We start from the raw sequence: 17,010 nt of genomic DNA, 5'->3' as shown, positions 1-17,010 counted from the left end.
GTGTTCAGTTAGACCGCAGCCTTGACCTGCGGGAGGTTGGCCACACCCAGGAGCGCACCTCGCACTCAGAGCTGGTTCCCACGGTGACACGCCCACTTCCCATTTCCACCCTGGACGCGCAGGTCCCAGTGACTGCATCTGGGTCCAGTGCTGTCCCCAGTCAAAGCCACCCCGTGGGAATGTCGCTGGCGCCACTCTGGCCTGAGGCACATTTTGGAGACTCAGACCCTCTGTTCTGGTGGCTCAGCGCCCCCTGCCTGGCTCTCTTGTAGACACCCCTCTCCCCAGTGCTGGCCAGCGTCTCTGGGTAACACGGAGCCCTCTGCAGTGTCTGCTGCCACCCTGACCCCCAGGTCCACCCTCGCTTCTCTCAGGCCCTCCTGGTTTATCTGGGCAGCACCAGGCCCTTGGGCAGCCCCTGTCCTTGTTGGAGTCCCAGGGGGTCCAGCCCAGCCCTGGCACGAGGAGTAAGTCACAACCCACCCCCAAGGGTACTGGGAACCTTCCAGAACCACAGGCTGATGTCATTTAAATTATCACGGGGGCGGTGAGGAGGGACATGGCTTACCGCGTGACTGTTGGTGCTTATCTGACAATGGTTTGCTCAACCAGACTGCTGACGGACACGTTTTTGAGACGCCCAGAGTCACGCATGCTTGCCATTGTTGCCCCGTGCCTCCACTGGCGCAGCGGCGGAGGCTGATCCAGAAACCCTTTGAGCTCAGCAGACCTGGGCCTGTCTTCCCGCCACCCTGGAGAGTCCTTGCGGCCCATCAGGACAGCCCTGGGCGGCCAAGAGGAAGGGCGGTCACTCCTTCTCCTCTCTGAACAGACAGGCACCACATGGGGCAGGGAGGTCGCCCACAGCACCGTCCAGACTCAGGGAAACATGAGATGCCAACTGAAAGGCACAGCAGAACTGTGTGTGTGTGTGTGTACGTGTGTGTCTGTGTGCGTGTGTGTGCGTGTGTGTGCGTGTGTGTCTGTGTGTGCGTGTGTGTGTGTGTGTGCATGTGTGTGTGTGTACACGCGTGCTCACGTGTGCACACGCATGGGCAAAGCTGGCCAGGAGGTTGGGGCCTGGCTTTGTTGGTCCCCAGGGGGCCCAGGCGATAAACCACTGGACACCCCTTCCCTGCCCCTGGAGCACGGGTCAAGTCCAGAAGAGAGAGTGGTTCCCAAGAGTGGCCCACCAGGAGCTCCATGGGAGAGTGACCTCTCAGGGTGCCAGCCAGACGCAGAGGGGCAGGAACCGGAACTCACGTGTGAACGAGCCCGAGTGGTCCTGATCCACCAAAGCTGGAGAGGCAGTTAGAGAAGGAGGAAGGAGCCAGGAGAGGAAGCAGAGCGGACCCTCCAGGGCTGGGGGAGAGGACAGAGAGCAGCACGGCCCAGGGCCCAGCCCCTGCCCCTTCATTCCCAGGGGGCGAGCATCTGGCCAGCACTGAGGGCCAAGGGACCGTCCCCCCCGACTCCCACACACTGAGAGAGGGAAGCCTCAGGAGACAGGGCTGCCACACGGGCGCGAGGAGCCCCGTTGCTTCCACACGTCTATCTGACGAGGAGCCACCACACGGGGTTGGCGGGCGGGACTCGGGTGGGCGTGTGGAGCCTTCACCAGGCCCACAGGGTTACCTGTGACATGGCTCCTGGGCCACTCCGACCCCACCAGCTTCACGGCTCCCTCGAGACCCAGGAACCCCGGGTCGGAGGTTGGAGGGTCTTGCTCACGTTCAGCTCCTCTCTACACAGGTCTGAGAACGGCGGGAGCCCACATGTGGTGCCGGCACGTGGCCTGGCCCAGCCGACCCGGGGTGGCACTGTCACCCCCTCGGGTCCCCCCCATGTGCTTTCTTTCCTCTCTGTGGCCTCACTGCCCCTCCCCTGCTCCCCCCGCACCCCATCTGTGTCTCCTCCACTTCTCACTGTCAGGCTGCAAGGCTGAGGGGTCTTAGGGGAGGCGAGGCCAGACCCAGGCTGATCCCGCAAGAAAACAGAACAAGGGAGAGAGGAGGGCCACCAAGGGGTGGGGAGAGAGGGAAGAGGGGAGGCCAGGGTCCCCGGAACCTCCCAGGCCAGCTGCTGGAAAGAGCTATGCGTCATTCCCCCAACCCACCAGGGGCGATCGATCCCCACCAAGCTCCCAAGGGCCCCCGGCCCCCAAACTCAACATCTCAGGAGTGGTGAGCTTCTGGGTGGTCCCCCCCAGCGCTTGCCCCCAGGGTCCCTGACAGAGTCCACTGACCAAGGGTCCTGCCTCTGAGAAAAGGAATCTGGTCTCCTCTGCTGTCCCCACAGCCAGTCCAAGCAGGAGGACACAGCCCTGGGACTGAGGACCTGCCACGTACAACTTTCTTATACATTTGACAATGTTTTAATGATTTTCCTCATTACACACAAAGCATACACTAGGTGAAGAATAATTAGAAATAAGCAAAACTAGGGCCCCCTCTGCCTAGGAAACCACTAGGAGCTTCGGCACAAGTCTTTTTGACTCTCTTAGCTACTCTCCTGTGATGTCCCCAGCCCTGCACTGCCCTGCTTGTGGGGCCAGGGGACACCCTGTAAATCTCAGGCCAACAGAAAGAAGAGAGAGAGAGGGAGAGAGAGAGAGAGAGAGAAAGTAGTTTCATAATTTCCACCCACTGCTAAACTTCAGAGCAAGACAAAGGAAAGGAGGAAGGGACAGGAGGAAATTGCTCCAGAGTGTGACAGATTGCAACTGGCTCTAGGGGCCTTGCCTCTGCAGCCTGAGAAGTCATGCAAACGAGCTCAGGAGAGAGGGCGCTACGCACCGCACAGGCCCTCCAGCTCCCGCCGCCAGCGAGCAGGAAAGAGAATGGGAAGGAGTCCACGTCCTGCCGCCAGAGCAAGGCGACAGCTGGGCAGTGGTCATCACAGGGCTGGCTCCTGGATGGCTGCTCAGGGGGCAGTGGGGAAGGGGTGCCACCCTGCAAAGGAGAAGAGGGAAGAGGCCCTCTTTCCCCGCAGAGGAAGCAGGGCTGGGTGGACACAGAGGAAGCAGGGTTGGGAGGACGCAGAGGCCTTACGTCACCCGCTCTCCCCATTCAGTCCCTGTTTCCCAAACTAGAAACCAAAATGGAAGAGCACGCAGCCTCCTGTCCCCCTGCAGTGTTTATAAGCTCCTGGAAAATATAAAACACAGGAAACCCATTGGTGAAGAAATGAAAGCCAGGTTTCCCTTTCGGCCTGTGCGTCACAGGACTGAGGGGAGACGGGCTCCTGCCCTCTGCCCCGCAGGCCATGGCCCCCGCCTGTCCTGCCCCAGCAGCCTCGCCAGGGACCCCTTCTCACTGAGTTCCATTCAACGCCCATGACCCAGCTTCTGCGCCTGACGGAGAACACGGGGAAGGATAGCGGGACAGCCCGAGGGAAGAGAGGCAGCCTTGAGCAAAGCCCGGCAGGCTGATCTGGATACCCAGGTGCCGCCTACAAAGCCATCAGCTCCGACTTCCTTATATGGAAGTCAGTGTGCTCTAACTCCGGCGTCCCACTAAGGAGAACAGTGACTAACCCCGTCCCTGGAGACTCCAGTCCATCATCGGAACACGGCTCAGGGGCCACTCACTGCTGGAGCCGGGGGTGACCGCCGGAGCACCGACAGCCCTGGCCTGCCAGCCCTGTGGTCTTGCTGTCAGCGAGTCCTTTTGACAAATGCTTAGTGACAATCTGTGATCCAGGGACTTTGCCTAATAAGACACAATCCCTACTCTCAGAAAGCACAGTGAAACAGAGCCAAAAAACGCAGCAAGAGATTACAATGGAACTATTGCTGTGACCTCGGTCACAGCCACTGCGGGAACAGCAAAGACAGCAGGAAATTAACTGCCTGGGTCCTGCAGGGTGGCTTTGAGTCCACAGGCCAGCAGGGCAAGGGCCATGGTGCTCCCGTTGCTGGCAGGTGGGTGTGGGGTGGACTTGACAGAACTCAGGCCAGCCGGCTTCTTCCGCAGGCAGGCTTGGGGGCGGCTCCACCTGCCCTGCCTCTAGTTCTGACTTGCCTCAGGCCAGAAGGGCACCCATGGGCAACCAAGCTTGCTCTAACTGTGGTACAGGAAGTCCCACAGGCTCAGAACGACTCCCTGGCTGGCTCACCCCACTCCCTGAGGACGGGAATCTTGTTCCCTGCACATCCTGAGCTCCCAGACGATGCCGACCTGCACACGCTCAGTCAGCAGTTCTGAGTCAACGGAAGCCTTTGCGCATCGCCTCTGGCTTTTCAGGGGCTTTCCAGGCCTGGTTCCTGGCTTCGTTTCAGTTCAGTGGGAGGTGACGTTTTGTAAGAATCAAACCACTCCCCTTCTGGAGATTGTAAGTGTGATTTCCACCCCCGAGGGCAGGAGCGAACAGACTGCAGAAATGGCTCAGTGTGGACAATCGTAGCGCGTGCTGCGTTTGCCCAGGCTGCGCCTTAACAGAAGGGCACACCCAGCCCAGCAGCTTGGCTAGCGGGAGAGAGGCCTGCACAAGGGACCGCTTCTCTGTCACATGGGTCCTGAGCGTGGAATGTGAAGCCAGGTGACCACGGTGCAGGTCCCAGCTCCTCCTCTCTCAGGCTGTGCAAAACGGCCCAGTGGTGTCCCTCTCTGGTACCCAGTTCTCTAGGAGAGGGATGGCCTCTCCAAAGCTGCCTTGGAGCCCCTGCTCGGCGGGGGCAGGACATGCCACAGGTTTTCCTGCCCCGGTGTGACCGACACTGGCCCTAGAGCTGGCCCCCTGGTGTGCACTCCCAGGGGGCTCACTGGCGCTTGCTGATCCACATCTGCTGATGCTCACAGACGTCTGTGCAAGACCCCCGCCCTGCTCCAGGCTGTGGGTCAGGCAACAAGGTGTTTACTATTCACTGGGCGAGGCCCAGATGCACACCCAGGGCTGCGAGCAGCGCGGGGCTGCGTCGCATCCTTGTCCTGTGGGGAAACGTAGGGGCTAAAAGGCAAAGTCAGTTGACAGTGAAAGTCCCTCAGGACAGGTCCGCGACACGGCACTCTTTGAAAATGATTAGACAAGGAGAGGAACAGGAAAGGCACAAGGAGACCGGCAGGGACGGAGGCCACTGCGATGGAGCCAGTGGAGGCAGCTGGGACGGTGAGGCTGGAGGTTCCCACAGGCTGCAAGCAGGAGGCAGGCTGGGCCCTGGGAGGGATGTTCACGCCGAGGCTGGCGAGTGGCCGTGGAGAAGGCAGGTCTGAGGACCTGCAAGGGTGCCCCTCGAGGATATCCCTGGGGAGCAGCCACGCAAAGGGCCACAGGAAAGTTCTAGGAGGACATAGAACAAAAGCCAGAGTCAGGTGAGACCTAGCTCCTCCCCGAGGGACAGGCCGGCTCGGGCCTGTCTCCTGGCATCTCCGTTGTCCCTCCACTTTCTTCCTTTACGGATGCAAAAGACTGAGACACCCTTTACCTGCCAAGAAACTCGCCCTCGCAAGGCTGTGACCTGGTGGGTTTGGTACCCCCAGAGGCCACACTCCGTGACGCACACCACCGACCCCTCCCAGGACCGAGCCTGGCTCAGGGTGGCTCCTCAGCTCATGGCCGGAGGGTCTCCGGTGCATACACTTGTTGGAAAATAAGTGGAGACAACCCCAGAGAATGGGTGGCACCCCAGGGCTGGCACAGGGCAGCCAGGCTTGGCCAAACCAAGAATAGGCTGAGTAGCGTCCCAGGTCAGGCCCTGAGAGTCCCATGAGCACAGGCCCTCCTCTGTCTCCCGCTGGGTGGCCCAGAGGCTGTGACTGCAGGGCTGCCAGGGGTCCCCCCAGGGCTGCTCAACCTGGCTCTTTGCATCTGAAGCCAGGTTCTTTCCACCCCTCCCCGGAAGCCCCAATGACCCCTGCTGCCTGGGGCAGGAGCTCCTTTTATTTGCCATTCCGGAACAATAAGCTCCATTTTATAAGCAGGGTGCAGTTATAGCCGGGAAAAGGGAAGAAAACGACTCTGGGTCAGCTCAGAGGACCTCAAGGGGCATCCTTGCAGGCCAAAGTAGAGGAGTCAGAGTTAACCCAGGAACAGCCAGGCGTCGAACAGAGAGCACTGCCTTTCCACTTCACTAACAAAGACCAAGAAACTGCGCACAAAAAAAAAGCAGAAAAGTGCCACAGCTCCCCAACCAGAGGCACAGGCACGAGGCCCATCCTTCGGGGTTCAAGGAAAGAGCCTCCTGCTCTGGGTTTGGCGCTCATGGGTGGTGTCTGCAGGCATCGGGAACAGCAGCGTCAGGAGCCCAGCTCTGCGCTGTCCTGCAAATGCCTGCACGTCTCTGGGCCTCAGTGTCCTCGTCTCTGAAGTGGGGGTAAAGCATGGCCAGCACTGGCCCAGGGCGAAGGGCGAATGAAACCACGAGTAGATGCGTGGGGTGGGCAGAGCGCCACCCACGTCCCCTGGAACTGTGAACGAGACCTCACTCGGCAGAAGGCACTGGAGATGGGGAGACCGTCCTGGATTATCCGGTCAGCCCAATGTCATCACAAGGTCCTCGAGTGAGGAAAAGGGAGGCAGAGAGTCACAACCTGGAGGTGGCATTGTGAGGACAGGCAGCTGCTGGTCAGCCCAAGGCTCATGGTGGCCTCTGGGAGCTGACAAAGGCCGGGAGGAGATTCTGCCCTGGGGCCTCCAGAGGAGCTGGCCTCAGAGACACCCAAGCCAGACCATTGAGCCTCCTGGCCTCCAGAGCCGGGACGTGGCCACTTGTGCTGTGGCACTGTTTCACAGCAACAGCAGGAAACGAACGCAAAGGCCCCGGCTCACTGACTGGCACCTCAAGGCTGGTAGCTGGCCATCCCTGTGACCGCTGGTAGTTAATTACTGGCAAGGAAGCATCCATGAGTGTACAGAAGACCCATAAGAATAAGGCCCCAAGGAAAAGTGAGATGACCATAAACTAAATGTGGAACTGAAAACAGGATCTATGGCAGGTGGATTTCAAAACGACTGATGACATAAAATATTAAATGGCAACATAAAATTCCGGCTCTCAGAAACAGGCCTCCGGGGCCCTGCTGCTGCCGCGGCTCCAGAGCTGCGTTGGGAAAGCTAAACGCATAAAATTAAGCAGAGAGAAAAGCAGGGAGGCCTCGCTCTGCAGGGAGACCTGGGCCCAGGCCCAAGGCAGCCACGTGGCCTGGTGGCAGCCAGGAGGCTCGCGCCTGCCAGCACCACCAGGGTCAGCGTGGTGGGCCTCGGGCCCCGTCCCTCCTCCATCCCTTCAGCAAACACTGGGGCAGTGCGGTCCTGCTCCAGGCGCCAAGGAGGCAGCAGAGAACAAAACTGCCCAGCTCCAGCCTGGCAAGCTCGGGCTCCGGCAGCGAGGGGTACGCACATGACCCTGGTGCTGCAGCAGACCCCTCCCGGCCCAGGGCCTGTGCACAGCCCACCTCTGCTTCAGGGCAGCCGGGCACACCTCGTCTCAGCCTCGGCGGGCTCTCTGCTCTGCTGTGGGCCCGTCTCTGAGCCTGGGACGCTGCTGACCCCAGAGACACAGCCTGGACCTGTGCAGCCGACAGCCCCTGAGGGAGCCCTGGGTCAGTGAGGGACGTGAGTGGGCGGCCATGGCAGCAGCCTCCTCCAGGGTCCCCCCAGACCCACTGACAACCACCAGGTATGCTGCACCCCACGACTCCTCCTCCGAACCCTCGCCCTCCCTGCACCCTGCCTCCTGCTCTTGGGGGCACCTCCCAGACACCCCACTGATACCCAAGTCCTGGTCTTGGGTCCAGCTTGGGAGGACTCCTACCTAACACCAATGCTGGTGAGAGAACAGGCCGGCTGGACAGGGTGGCCTTCTGAACAGAGCCCTCTTCCTACGAGGACACCAAGGCGCAAAGGCTGGATGGCCGGCCTGAGGTCGCACAGCCCACCAGCAGTTCAGCTGAGGCCTGACCCCAGGCAGTATGGGTCCTACTCTCCAAGCCAGAGGCACGGCGGAGCCCTTGCCGGGAAAGCCCGCGCCAGGCTATGTCCCCTGACTCTGGCCCCTCGAGGGTACAACAAACAGGTCCCTGGCGAATGGAGCCTGGGGGCTGGCTAACCAAGGGATCAGGGACCCTCCACCAAGGAGGCCTCCGCAGTGGGCCGAGCTCCCTGCAGCTCCCCCCTCAGAGGGAGGAACCCTCACGGGGCCCGGCACACGTGGCCAACGCCATGAAGGTGAGGAGGGCTGCGGCCACGCAGGAGGGGTAGGGAGGGGGAGGGTGGTGCAGTCGCCACCTGTCACCCCAGCAACTTGAGCAGCTGAGGCGGGAAGACCACCAGGCCCAGGCCAGCCTGAGGGACTCGGCAAGACTCCAAAATCTCAAAGAGCTGAGGATGTGGCTCAGAGGCAGCCACGTGGCCCGCACCACACACACAAAGACAAGGGCTTCTGGGCCAGGGACTCTCCCCCGGGCCCGACAGGTGCACAGAAGCCCTCTGGGAAAGCGTGCTGGGGAAAGACCGTGGGCGGAGGAGACCCCGGCAGAGCACGGGAAGGGCAGCGCGGGCGGAGGCTGGGAGCGGCAGACGCAGGTCTGGGTTCAGAGTCCGGCCTCCCTCTAACGACGCCTTCTCAGGCAAGCCGCTCTGGCTCTCCAAGGACACAGGGTCCTGTCACCGAAGGGGAGAGAACACCTGCTCACTCTGACCTGGCCTCGTTGTTCCCTCACAGATGGGAGAGTGCGACGAGCTGAGATCTCGCGGGCTCAGCACCCCTGCGGTGCCCGCCTCTAGGTACCCGCAAGGTCAGAGCTGCGTGTGCGCTGGGGACACGCATGGCGGCAGCGGCTGGTGCTGTCGTGACAGCGTCCTGTGTTGTCTAAGCACTTGGACTTTATGGGGGTGGCTACAAAACGTTCTTGGGGGCTGGCGCACAACCCGAAGTGAAGTCCAGAAAGCCACCTCCGGCCTGGTCTCAAGGTCACTGGGCAGGGAAAGGGGCTGGCACGAGGTGCTCAGATAAGTCCCGGAGGAAACGCAGCCACAGTCGAGGGTGGAGCCGCAGGAAGCACTGAGGCTTTCAGACTTTGGGGGCAGGGAGGGGAATGAGAAGCAACACGAGGAAGTGAGAAGAGAAGAGAGACGAAAGGAGAACTGGCCCGGTGGCCTCCGAGGCAGGGAGGGCGGCGCCCCCCAGCAGGCCACGGCCACCCGCAGGGGCCGAGCGGGTGAGGTGGGCTGGAGATGGACGGCCGCCACAGCCAGGAGCGGCTTCCACGCTCCGCGGCCCCAGGACGGCCGGAGGAGAGAGGGGCCGCGGGGCCGCCGTGACATCTGTGACGTCCACGCACAACACCCTCACGACACTCGCATCAACTCCCGAGGAGCTTCCTGCAAGGCAGACGGACACCTACCAACCACGTCAGAGGGGACAGGGTCACAGACACAGAGCCCCTGCAGACGTCACCAAGCAGCAGACCAAAGAGCTGAGGCAAAGCCCATGCACCCCGTGACACAGCGTGGACGGCAGTGGGGCCCGGGGTGAGCCGGCGACAGGTGCCTGGGAGAGGCCAGGGGCTGAATCCTGCCCCAAACCGCAAAGGCCACGACGCCCGGCCCTTCAGACCACTTCACGGTGCAGGGGCCGGTGCGCTCGGGCGGAAAGGGCTCGGACCTCGCAGCATCCAGAGCGCTCCATTGGGCTTCCTTCTGACCACAGGCGCCAGGCCCTCAGCCAACCCGCTGCCTCCCTGCTCACCTAGCTTCCCGAAATCCAGGCGCTCACAGGCTCACAGCGAAAACACTACTCAAGGCGAAGCCGCGCCGTGTCCGCGCAGCCTCGTCTGCCTCACACCCTCGCCCTTCCCGGCCGTCCAGGGATCCACCCCGCCACTCTCAGGCCTTCTTGTCCAGACAGGGCTGCCCCCACCTCAAAGGGACGTGGCCCAGGCCTGTGCGAATGTACCGTGTCCCTCCTGCCAGGCCACGGAGACCAGGGCCGGGGGCCGGGGAGAGTGCAGGCGCAGGGGCTCTCCAAGCCCTTCCCAGCAGCCACACCAGGAGGGGCGGCCTGGCAGCCTCTCCCGCCAAGCCCCCCACCGTGGGGGCCTCACCTCCACCCAGAGGTCGCCCATTCCATCTTGTGGACTTTTTGTCTCCATGTCCTCTTAAAATCTATCCGACATTTCCATGTTTGGCTCCTGATCATATAAGGCCAGGGAGGAGGTGGGCACACCAAGGAAGTTCACAGTTTCCACACAACAGCCCCTCAAATGTCTGAGGGCAACACTCATGTCCCCCCAAGATGTTCCTCCTCTCGGTGAAATACACCCAGCTTCTCCAGTCAATGCTCACATGAGTTTTCTACTTCCTTGTCCCTTCTGGATTCCCTCCTCTCTGAGCCTATGCTCAGCTGTCTCACCTGGAAACTATGGGCAGGGCTCTTTTAGATGGAAATAACAGAGAACCCATACGAGCTGATACTTTTAAAAAAAATAATAATAATTGGCTCAAGAAAGTGAACAGACTACTTCAGGTAGACTTGAGAGAGAGCTTCAGGTGTGGCTAGATCCAGGAGTATAAACCACGTCACTTGGTCTCTATCTGTCCTGAGTTTTCAGTTTCTATCTACAGATGGGCCCTGTGAGCTCCAAGCCTTCATTATTCTCACCAGTTTAAATCCCAAAGAAAGATAAAAGGACTCTTTCCTAACAACCCTGTACAAAGTCCCAAGACTGAACATGATCTCCTTGCCTTGAGTCACCTGAACCCAACCTTGAACTAAACAGTTAGCAGAGGGTGTGGCTTACTCTGATTGGTAAGGTCTAGGTCACGGTGCTCACCCAGTGGGGAGGAGCAACATCGGCCCAGTGGAATGCCATTGGCTGAGCAGGATTGATTTCACGTGGAAGGGAGGTCCCCCCTCAAAGGATGGGATGCTGGACGGACAAAAATCTCAATCCTTACATCTCTCCACAAGTGATGCTTCAGGTTGAATGAACACACTGCAGGCTGAACAGAGCATGGTGGGAATATCACCTGCATCCAGACATCATCCAGCCTCCTCAGGACACCACCCCAGATGCAGCTTCAGTGCTGACGACACCCACAACAACCCACCTTTCCCAGAGCCCACCCAACACCAGTACTTCAACCTAGCCGCTGAGGAGCCAGGCGGAGCCCCACAAACTGGCTGTGTGTGACATCACTTCTCCCTCTTACAGTTGCAGAAACAGAACAGGAGACCCCGCCAAGGACACTGGGCACAGCCAAGCTACAGTTCCAGGGAGACACTCGGGCTCCTTCATTGACGCTCTTCACCAACCAGCTCTAAAATCTACACCAGAAAACTGGATTCATTCCCAGATGCCTGGATTCTTTCCAAAATAAAACTGCTTGCAACAAAATGCTTTGGGGGTCGGTCACAGAGCATTGGTTAAACAATGTTGCATTGATATGAGAGAATGTTTTGTAGCCATTTTAAAGGGCTCTGCAGAAAAACACAGGAAGACAGGAAGGATGCTCAGGAGTGAGGATTAACAAGGGAGGGAAGCTGGTCCCAGACATCTAGGTCTAGGATCCTGTTTTGTAGCAGAAAATGCACATAGAAAAATATTTCAAGATTACAGATAAAATGGGACCCACGGTCCACCCTGGGTGGTGCTGACATCAGCTCCCTGAGGACAGGGGCCTCCTCTGCTCCCGTATGTGTGCTGGGGCCTAGAGCGTTGCCCCCAGAGCAGCTGCACGTGCATACCGAATGGATGCAGGAGCAAGAGAATGAACCAACAAATCTCTGAACCACTTTTGGGTGTTATTCCCTCCTCTGTGTGCATCTTCATTTCTGAGCGCTCCGCCGAGAGCACATACTACACCCTGCAAAGACAAAGCGGGATCTGCCCCAGCCTCACCACCAGGCACGACCTGTGAGCCCCGCCCAGGGCAGTCAGACGAGCCCACGTCCAACTGGCCCGCACTTGACCCTGCCCTCACCCTCTGCCTGCTGACTGCCAGGCCCCCCGCCCTGCCCAGCGCCTCCTCACCTCCCAGCTTCCTGGCACTGCTGACCCTGTGCTCTACTGTACGGTACTCAAACCACAAACAAGGTGACGACCACAGTAGGTGACCCTGGTAGAGGGGCCAGCGTCCTCGACCCTCCTACTATAGCAGAAGGGTCACCAGGCTACCTGGTGTGGCAGAAAGCCCTCACTCCCCGCAAGCTGCTCCACCAGGGACTGAGCAGCTCCAGGCGAGGATCCAAGTGTGCCCACGTGGGGCCCATGCCAACAGCATGCCAGCCTACTGTGCGCCCAGGGGTGCGCTGCCCCAACTTCAGATGGAAAGCCCCACGTCATCATAGCACCACAGAGAGTAAAAACAATTTCTAAGACGCAGCGGAAAGGACAACAGACACGGGGCTGGGGACGGTCTGGATGTACAGTGGCCCGCACCCCTCAGAAGGAGCAGTCAGGATCTCCATCACACACACAAAAGCCGAGGCACAGGGTAGGATGCACCTGCCCAAGGCCACACAGCGAGGGAGAGGCAGCGAGAGGTGGACCTGGGTCTTAGCAGTTAACATAGAGAAGGCGGGGCTCCCACCAAGGGGGCGGGGCTAAACCGGGGCGGCTGAGATGGGGAGGAGGATTTCCACCCAGAGACCCCAGACTCTAAAGCAGCGGGGCTGGAAGCCCAGCTGCAGGTGCACACGGGGTGTGCCGCACTGTGGGCAGCAGATGCTGCTAGGGACAAGGCACTGGAGAGACGGAAGGGAGTCACAGGGCAGAGGTGAGCCGATGGGGGCTGTGCTGTCTGTCAGAAGATCTGCTCCAGCAATGGGAGCGGAAGAGCTGCAAGTCAAGGAAGGTCAAGGGCTCAGCTGCAGGAAAGAGGAAGGGGGAGGGCGCCTCGCCACCACTGGGTTTGCCCACTCTTGCCTTTAAAGCCATCCACCCCCGCGGTCTCCTGGTTTGGTGGGGCTGCTCCTCCCAGGGGGTGGGCCTGTGATGCAAGTGGCCACTTGCTGTCCCAGGAACAGGCTCAGGGATGCACATGACCTCAGCCAGGCTACAGACAGGCCCTCGGGAACCCTGAAATCACTGGCAGAGGCTCGCTGACTCCACCAGGATGGCTCTGCCCATGGTGGAGGCCGCAGCAGCCGGTGGCCCTCTGTGTCACCACTCGAGGAGACCCCACCCCCATGGCCCCCAGGAAGGGAGACAAAGGAGGAGGACTGCAGGTGGAGAAGGGGCAGGCTCACGAGGCGTGGGCTCTGCAGCCCCAGCGCGGAAGCCACAATGGGAGTCCTGTCTGCGCTCACCTGCAGGGACTCTCTACTGCCCTGGCAAGGTTCAGCGGTCCCGCATGAACTGAGCTGGGGCACAGAGCAGCGGCAGAGGTGGCGAGAGCACAGTGGTGAAGGAGGGACCAGGTGAGCCCTGCACCAGGGACGAGGCTGCAGGCCCAAAGGGCTCCTAGTCCCACTACAGGGGGAGACAGGAGGACGTGCCCAGGGAGCTGGCCTCCAAGCCCAGAAAACAGCCCAAGGGAGAAGCCAGGCAGAGGAGGAGGGGGAGAGGAGAGAAAGCCCGGGAGAGCCCCTACCAGTTCCTGGAGGAAGAAGCCAGGAGCCGTTTCTGAACTTTGAGCTACTGCATGCCTGGGGAGAAGATGTTTGGAACAGGACCCTGTGCCAGGATGGAAGCTTTCTTCTCAGGCCTGTCAGACACCTGGCAGGCACTTGGGGCTCCCCATGCATCACAGGAGAGCAAACGATCTCACAAGAGGTGAGAACCTAAGCCTCTCCCCTAGCGTCTAAGAGTCAGCCTACCTGGATTCAAGTCCCAACTCTGCCACTTCCTAGCTGTGTGATCTCAGACAAGTCACTTAACCTCTCTGGACCTCAGTTTCTGCATCTGTACAAGGGGAACAATTGTAATACCTGCCACACAGAGATGATTTGAGGCATAACCAAGATAAAGTAGGTCAAGTGCAGTGACTGGCATATAGCAATGGCCAGGGAGGTTACTACTTGGAGTTCTAAGTCCATAGTTACTGGGTCATGAGGACGTGGCAGGGGAAGGAACGTGCTTCTCCAAGAGGAACAAGAGCAGACACGACAACCAGAACTTGCCTGTGATTTGTCCAACAGATGGCTGGGGAGCGAGCAGACTTCAGCTGAAGCATATGAGCCTTCAGATCCTGCAGCCCATTCACAAGGATCAACAAGCAGCAGGAAAAGCATTTTTAGCTCCCAGACAGACACTCCCCACTCCCATCCCTGCAGAGTATGAGCAGAGGTCTGAGCAGAAAGCCACAGGCAGCTGGAGGAAGTGTCCTCGACCACCAGAGTGGGCCGGGTGCCCAGAGGCCAGGACCCACCCGCAGGATGAGGTGCTTTCTTCCTCTGTCACCTCCTCCCTCTCGGTGGAGAAAACAATTTCCTCAGAGGCAGGACACAGGACTCACTCGATGGCAAAGGGGACAACGGGTGAGCAGCAGGAGGAAAGCCACAGGATTTAGGAAGAGTTCTGCAAAACACAGCCTCAGAGCAGGGAGGCCAGAATACAGCTGTTTGCTGACAGTGCACCAGGCAGAGGGGAAGGAGTTTGCCTTTGGTCCACTTGTAAAAGCCTTTGCCGGAGGAGAGCGAGTGGCGGGACAGGGCTCCTGAGTCAAAGGCCTGCCTTAGTCCTGCTCCAGCCACTCTCCAAACCCGCTGCTGCACCTGCTAAACACGAGTTGTAGCCCCTTATGCTTCTGATATTTTAAGCAAATTATTTACAAAAGCAATGAATGAATGTCTAGAGGCAGCACTCAAGGGGAATTTTTAAAAAAAGAACATTTACACACCCGCAATCCAGGTACCACACTGTCCACAGCAGACACTTCATAAATATCTTTGCATCGAAGTGAATGCAAAATAGAATTCAATTAGGAAAGAAGCTAAGGAAAGAAGTCACATGATCCCCGGTGCCGGTTCCTATTTCCCAAACGATCCTACAGTTTGCAGAGGCACCATCCTGAGCATATCGCACACACAGACTCCAGCCTGCGGACAGTCCAATGACAGGTGAGGAAACCCAGGTCCCCAGAGGTTAGTACCCTTCCAGTTAGGAAGTAGCCGCTCTGTGATTCAAACCCACACCACGTGGCCCAGAGCCCACGCCCTAATCTCCAGGCCCTAACCAACCTCCAGGCGGTGCTGCCTTTGTCTGAAAGTCTGTTTCCAAACTAAGACTAATGACTGGAAGGGAGTCACATCCCCCAGCTCCTTCAGGATCCTGTTACCAGTGAGGCCGAGCCTCCTGCCTCTACTTATGGCTTATGGCCATCCACATTGAGTATTCTTTGCTTGCACAGTCACACAGGGAAGAGCATAAAACACACAAATCCTAAGTATACAATGTAATGATAGTTCACTTATGTACACACCTGCGTAACCCCCTCCCGATCAAAATACAAGACATTTCCAGCTCCCAGCATCCTCCCCAAATGCCACTCCCCGCTCCATTCAGTAGCCCTGTACTCTAAAGATAAGGGCTATTTGGAATCTTACCACTATGGATTAGCTTTACCTTTTCTAGAATTTTACATAAATGGAAGCATATAGCATGCATTCTTTTGTATGTGGCTTTATATTCTTCAAGAGCTCATACATAACAGGACACAATGGTTGTGGGAGAAGGGACAAGGCAGCTTTTCTCTCTCTAGCAAGCAACCCCTGAATGGTTTCTACTTTGGATCACTGATCCTACAAAGAGGATGGTGGGTAGGGTTGAACACTGGAGTTTGGAACTGTGTAAGCTGACCCTGGAAAACCAGTGAACCACAGCCTGGAGAGGGTGCAGCTCCCTTGCCCCCTGAGCCAGGATGTCAAGCAGGTCACTCATACCACCCTGGGGTTCCAGAAGGGGAGAGGCTTTATGAGGCTTTAAAAAGCTCAGACCTGGTGGCTCCAACAGATCCCCAGAGGTGCCCAGGACCACCACCTGCTCCTCCCATTTGGGCCTTTGCAGCTCCTCCCCCAGGTACTGACAATCTCCCTAAGGATCGCGAATCGCTTCCCTACCTGTGCACTGTTGGATGAAGTGCTGGTACTCCGCTCCCTGCTCCCCGGGGACAATGGTTGAGCCTTCATATTTAAAAGTCACCCTTTGGGTTGGGAGAAGAAAAAAACACACACATCAGCGCTGGTAGTTGCATGGTGCAGCGCTTCCAGCAGGCCAATCTAAGAGATGCTCTGGCTAAGGAGCCAGCGCTGGCTTTCCACGCTGTCCTGGAATAAGGATGCAGAAGACAGCAAGGGGTGACCCTTAATCCGTCCCGTTTGGAAAACGGCTCGATGCACCAGGCCCCTGGAAAGCTCGGGGAGCGGGGCTTGGAGATCAATGAAAAGTTCCTCACCAGATGACTGCCGAGTTGTCGTCGCGCACCAGGTTATACGCCGCCCGGCAAGCCTCCTTGTCGATCTTGGTGGCCATCGCAGCGGGGCCGCAACGGGTACACTGCCCGGAGCGACCGAGCGCGCCCCGGGCCGGCTGCAGGAATCGGAGCGCGGCGGGGACGCGCCGAGGGCGGGCTGGCGGGAGTGCCGCGGCGACGGCGACAGCGACAGCAGTGCGGTGCCTGCGAACTCCTAGCACTGAGGCTGCTCCGACTGCCGACCGAGAGCGCGCCGGGATCCCAGGCCGCGGCCGCCCCGCCCCCCGTCGCTATTGGCCGCACGGGCCGCGTCTCGCCCCGCCCCCCTCCTCCATTGGTCTTCTGAAATAGGGGCGGGGCGCCTTCAGTCTTCGGCGGCCAATCCTAGCCGGGGTGGGTGGTGCAACCCCGCCGCGGGGCTGCAGAAGGGGCCTTTCTGCTGCCTGCCCTCCCCCGCCCGCTCTCCTCTTCCCTCCGCGTGCCCTCGCAGCTTTTCCCCTCCCCTTCTCCTCCACTCTCCTCTCCTTCAACTCCCGTTTCCTCCCTGCTTCCTACTCCCCAGCCACTCTCACTCCTCCTTCGCCCTCCTCCACGCTCTCCCCTGCCTTCTCTCCTTTCCCTCCCCTCCTCTCCTCCCGCCTGTGTGCTTCCCCCCTTCTT

General features: G+C 59.3%; 1 protein-coding gene and 1 long non-coding RNA gene across 2 annotated transcripts in view; both read right to left on the bottom strand.

The window, feature by feature from the left end:
• The window catches only part of Cotl1 (coactosin like F-actin binding protein 1), a 33,375-nt gene extending 16,669 nt beyond the window's left edge, over positions 1-16,706 (bottom strand). The window contains exons 1-2 of the mRNA XM_047529781.1: positions 16,333-16,706; positions 15,998-16,080 (exon numbers count right to left, since the gene is read on the bottom strand). Of these exons, the coding sequence (XP_047385737.1) occupies positions 15,998-16,080; positions 16,333-16,409 (160 nt within the window). The 5' untranslated portion in view covers positions 16,410-16,706. The remainder of the gene's footprint in view (positions 1-15,997; positions 16,081-16,332) is intronic.
• LOC124967464 (uncharacterized) lies at positions 259-5,269 on the bottom strand. The gene is made up of 3 exons (XR_007105540.1): positions 3,536-5,269; positions 2,796-3,146; positions 259-1,754 (listed from the first exon to the last, which is right to left on the bottom strand). It is a non-coding gene; the product is annotated as an uncharacterized LOC124967464 (long non-coding RNA).
• Positions 16,707-17,010: the final 304 nt, after the last annotated feature.

This window comes from Sciurus carolinensis, chromosome 16 (genome assembly GCF_902686445.1).
Source record: "Sciurus carolinensis chromosome 16, mSciCar1.2, whole genome shotgun sequence".
Classification (NCBI taxonomy): Eukaryota; Metazoa; Chordata; class Mammalia; order Rodentia; family Sciuridae; genus Sciurus; species Sciurus carolinensis.
Note: the sequence above shows the minus strand (reverse complement) of the source record. Positions and strands in the feature narration are given on the sequence as shown.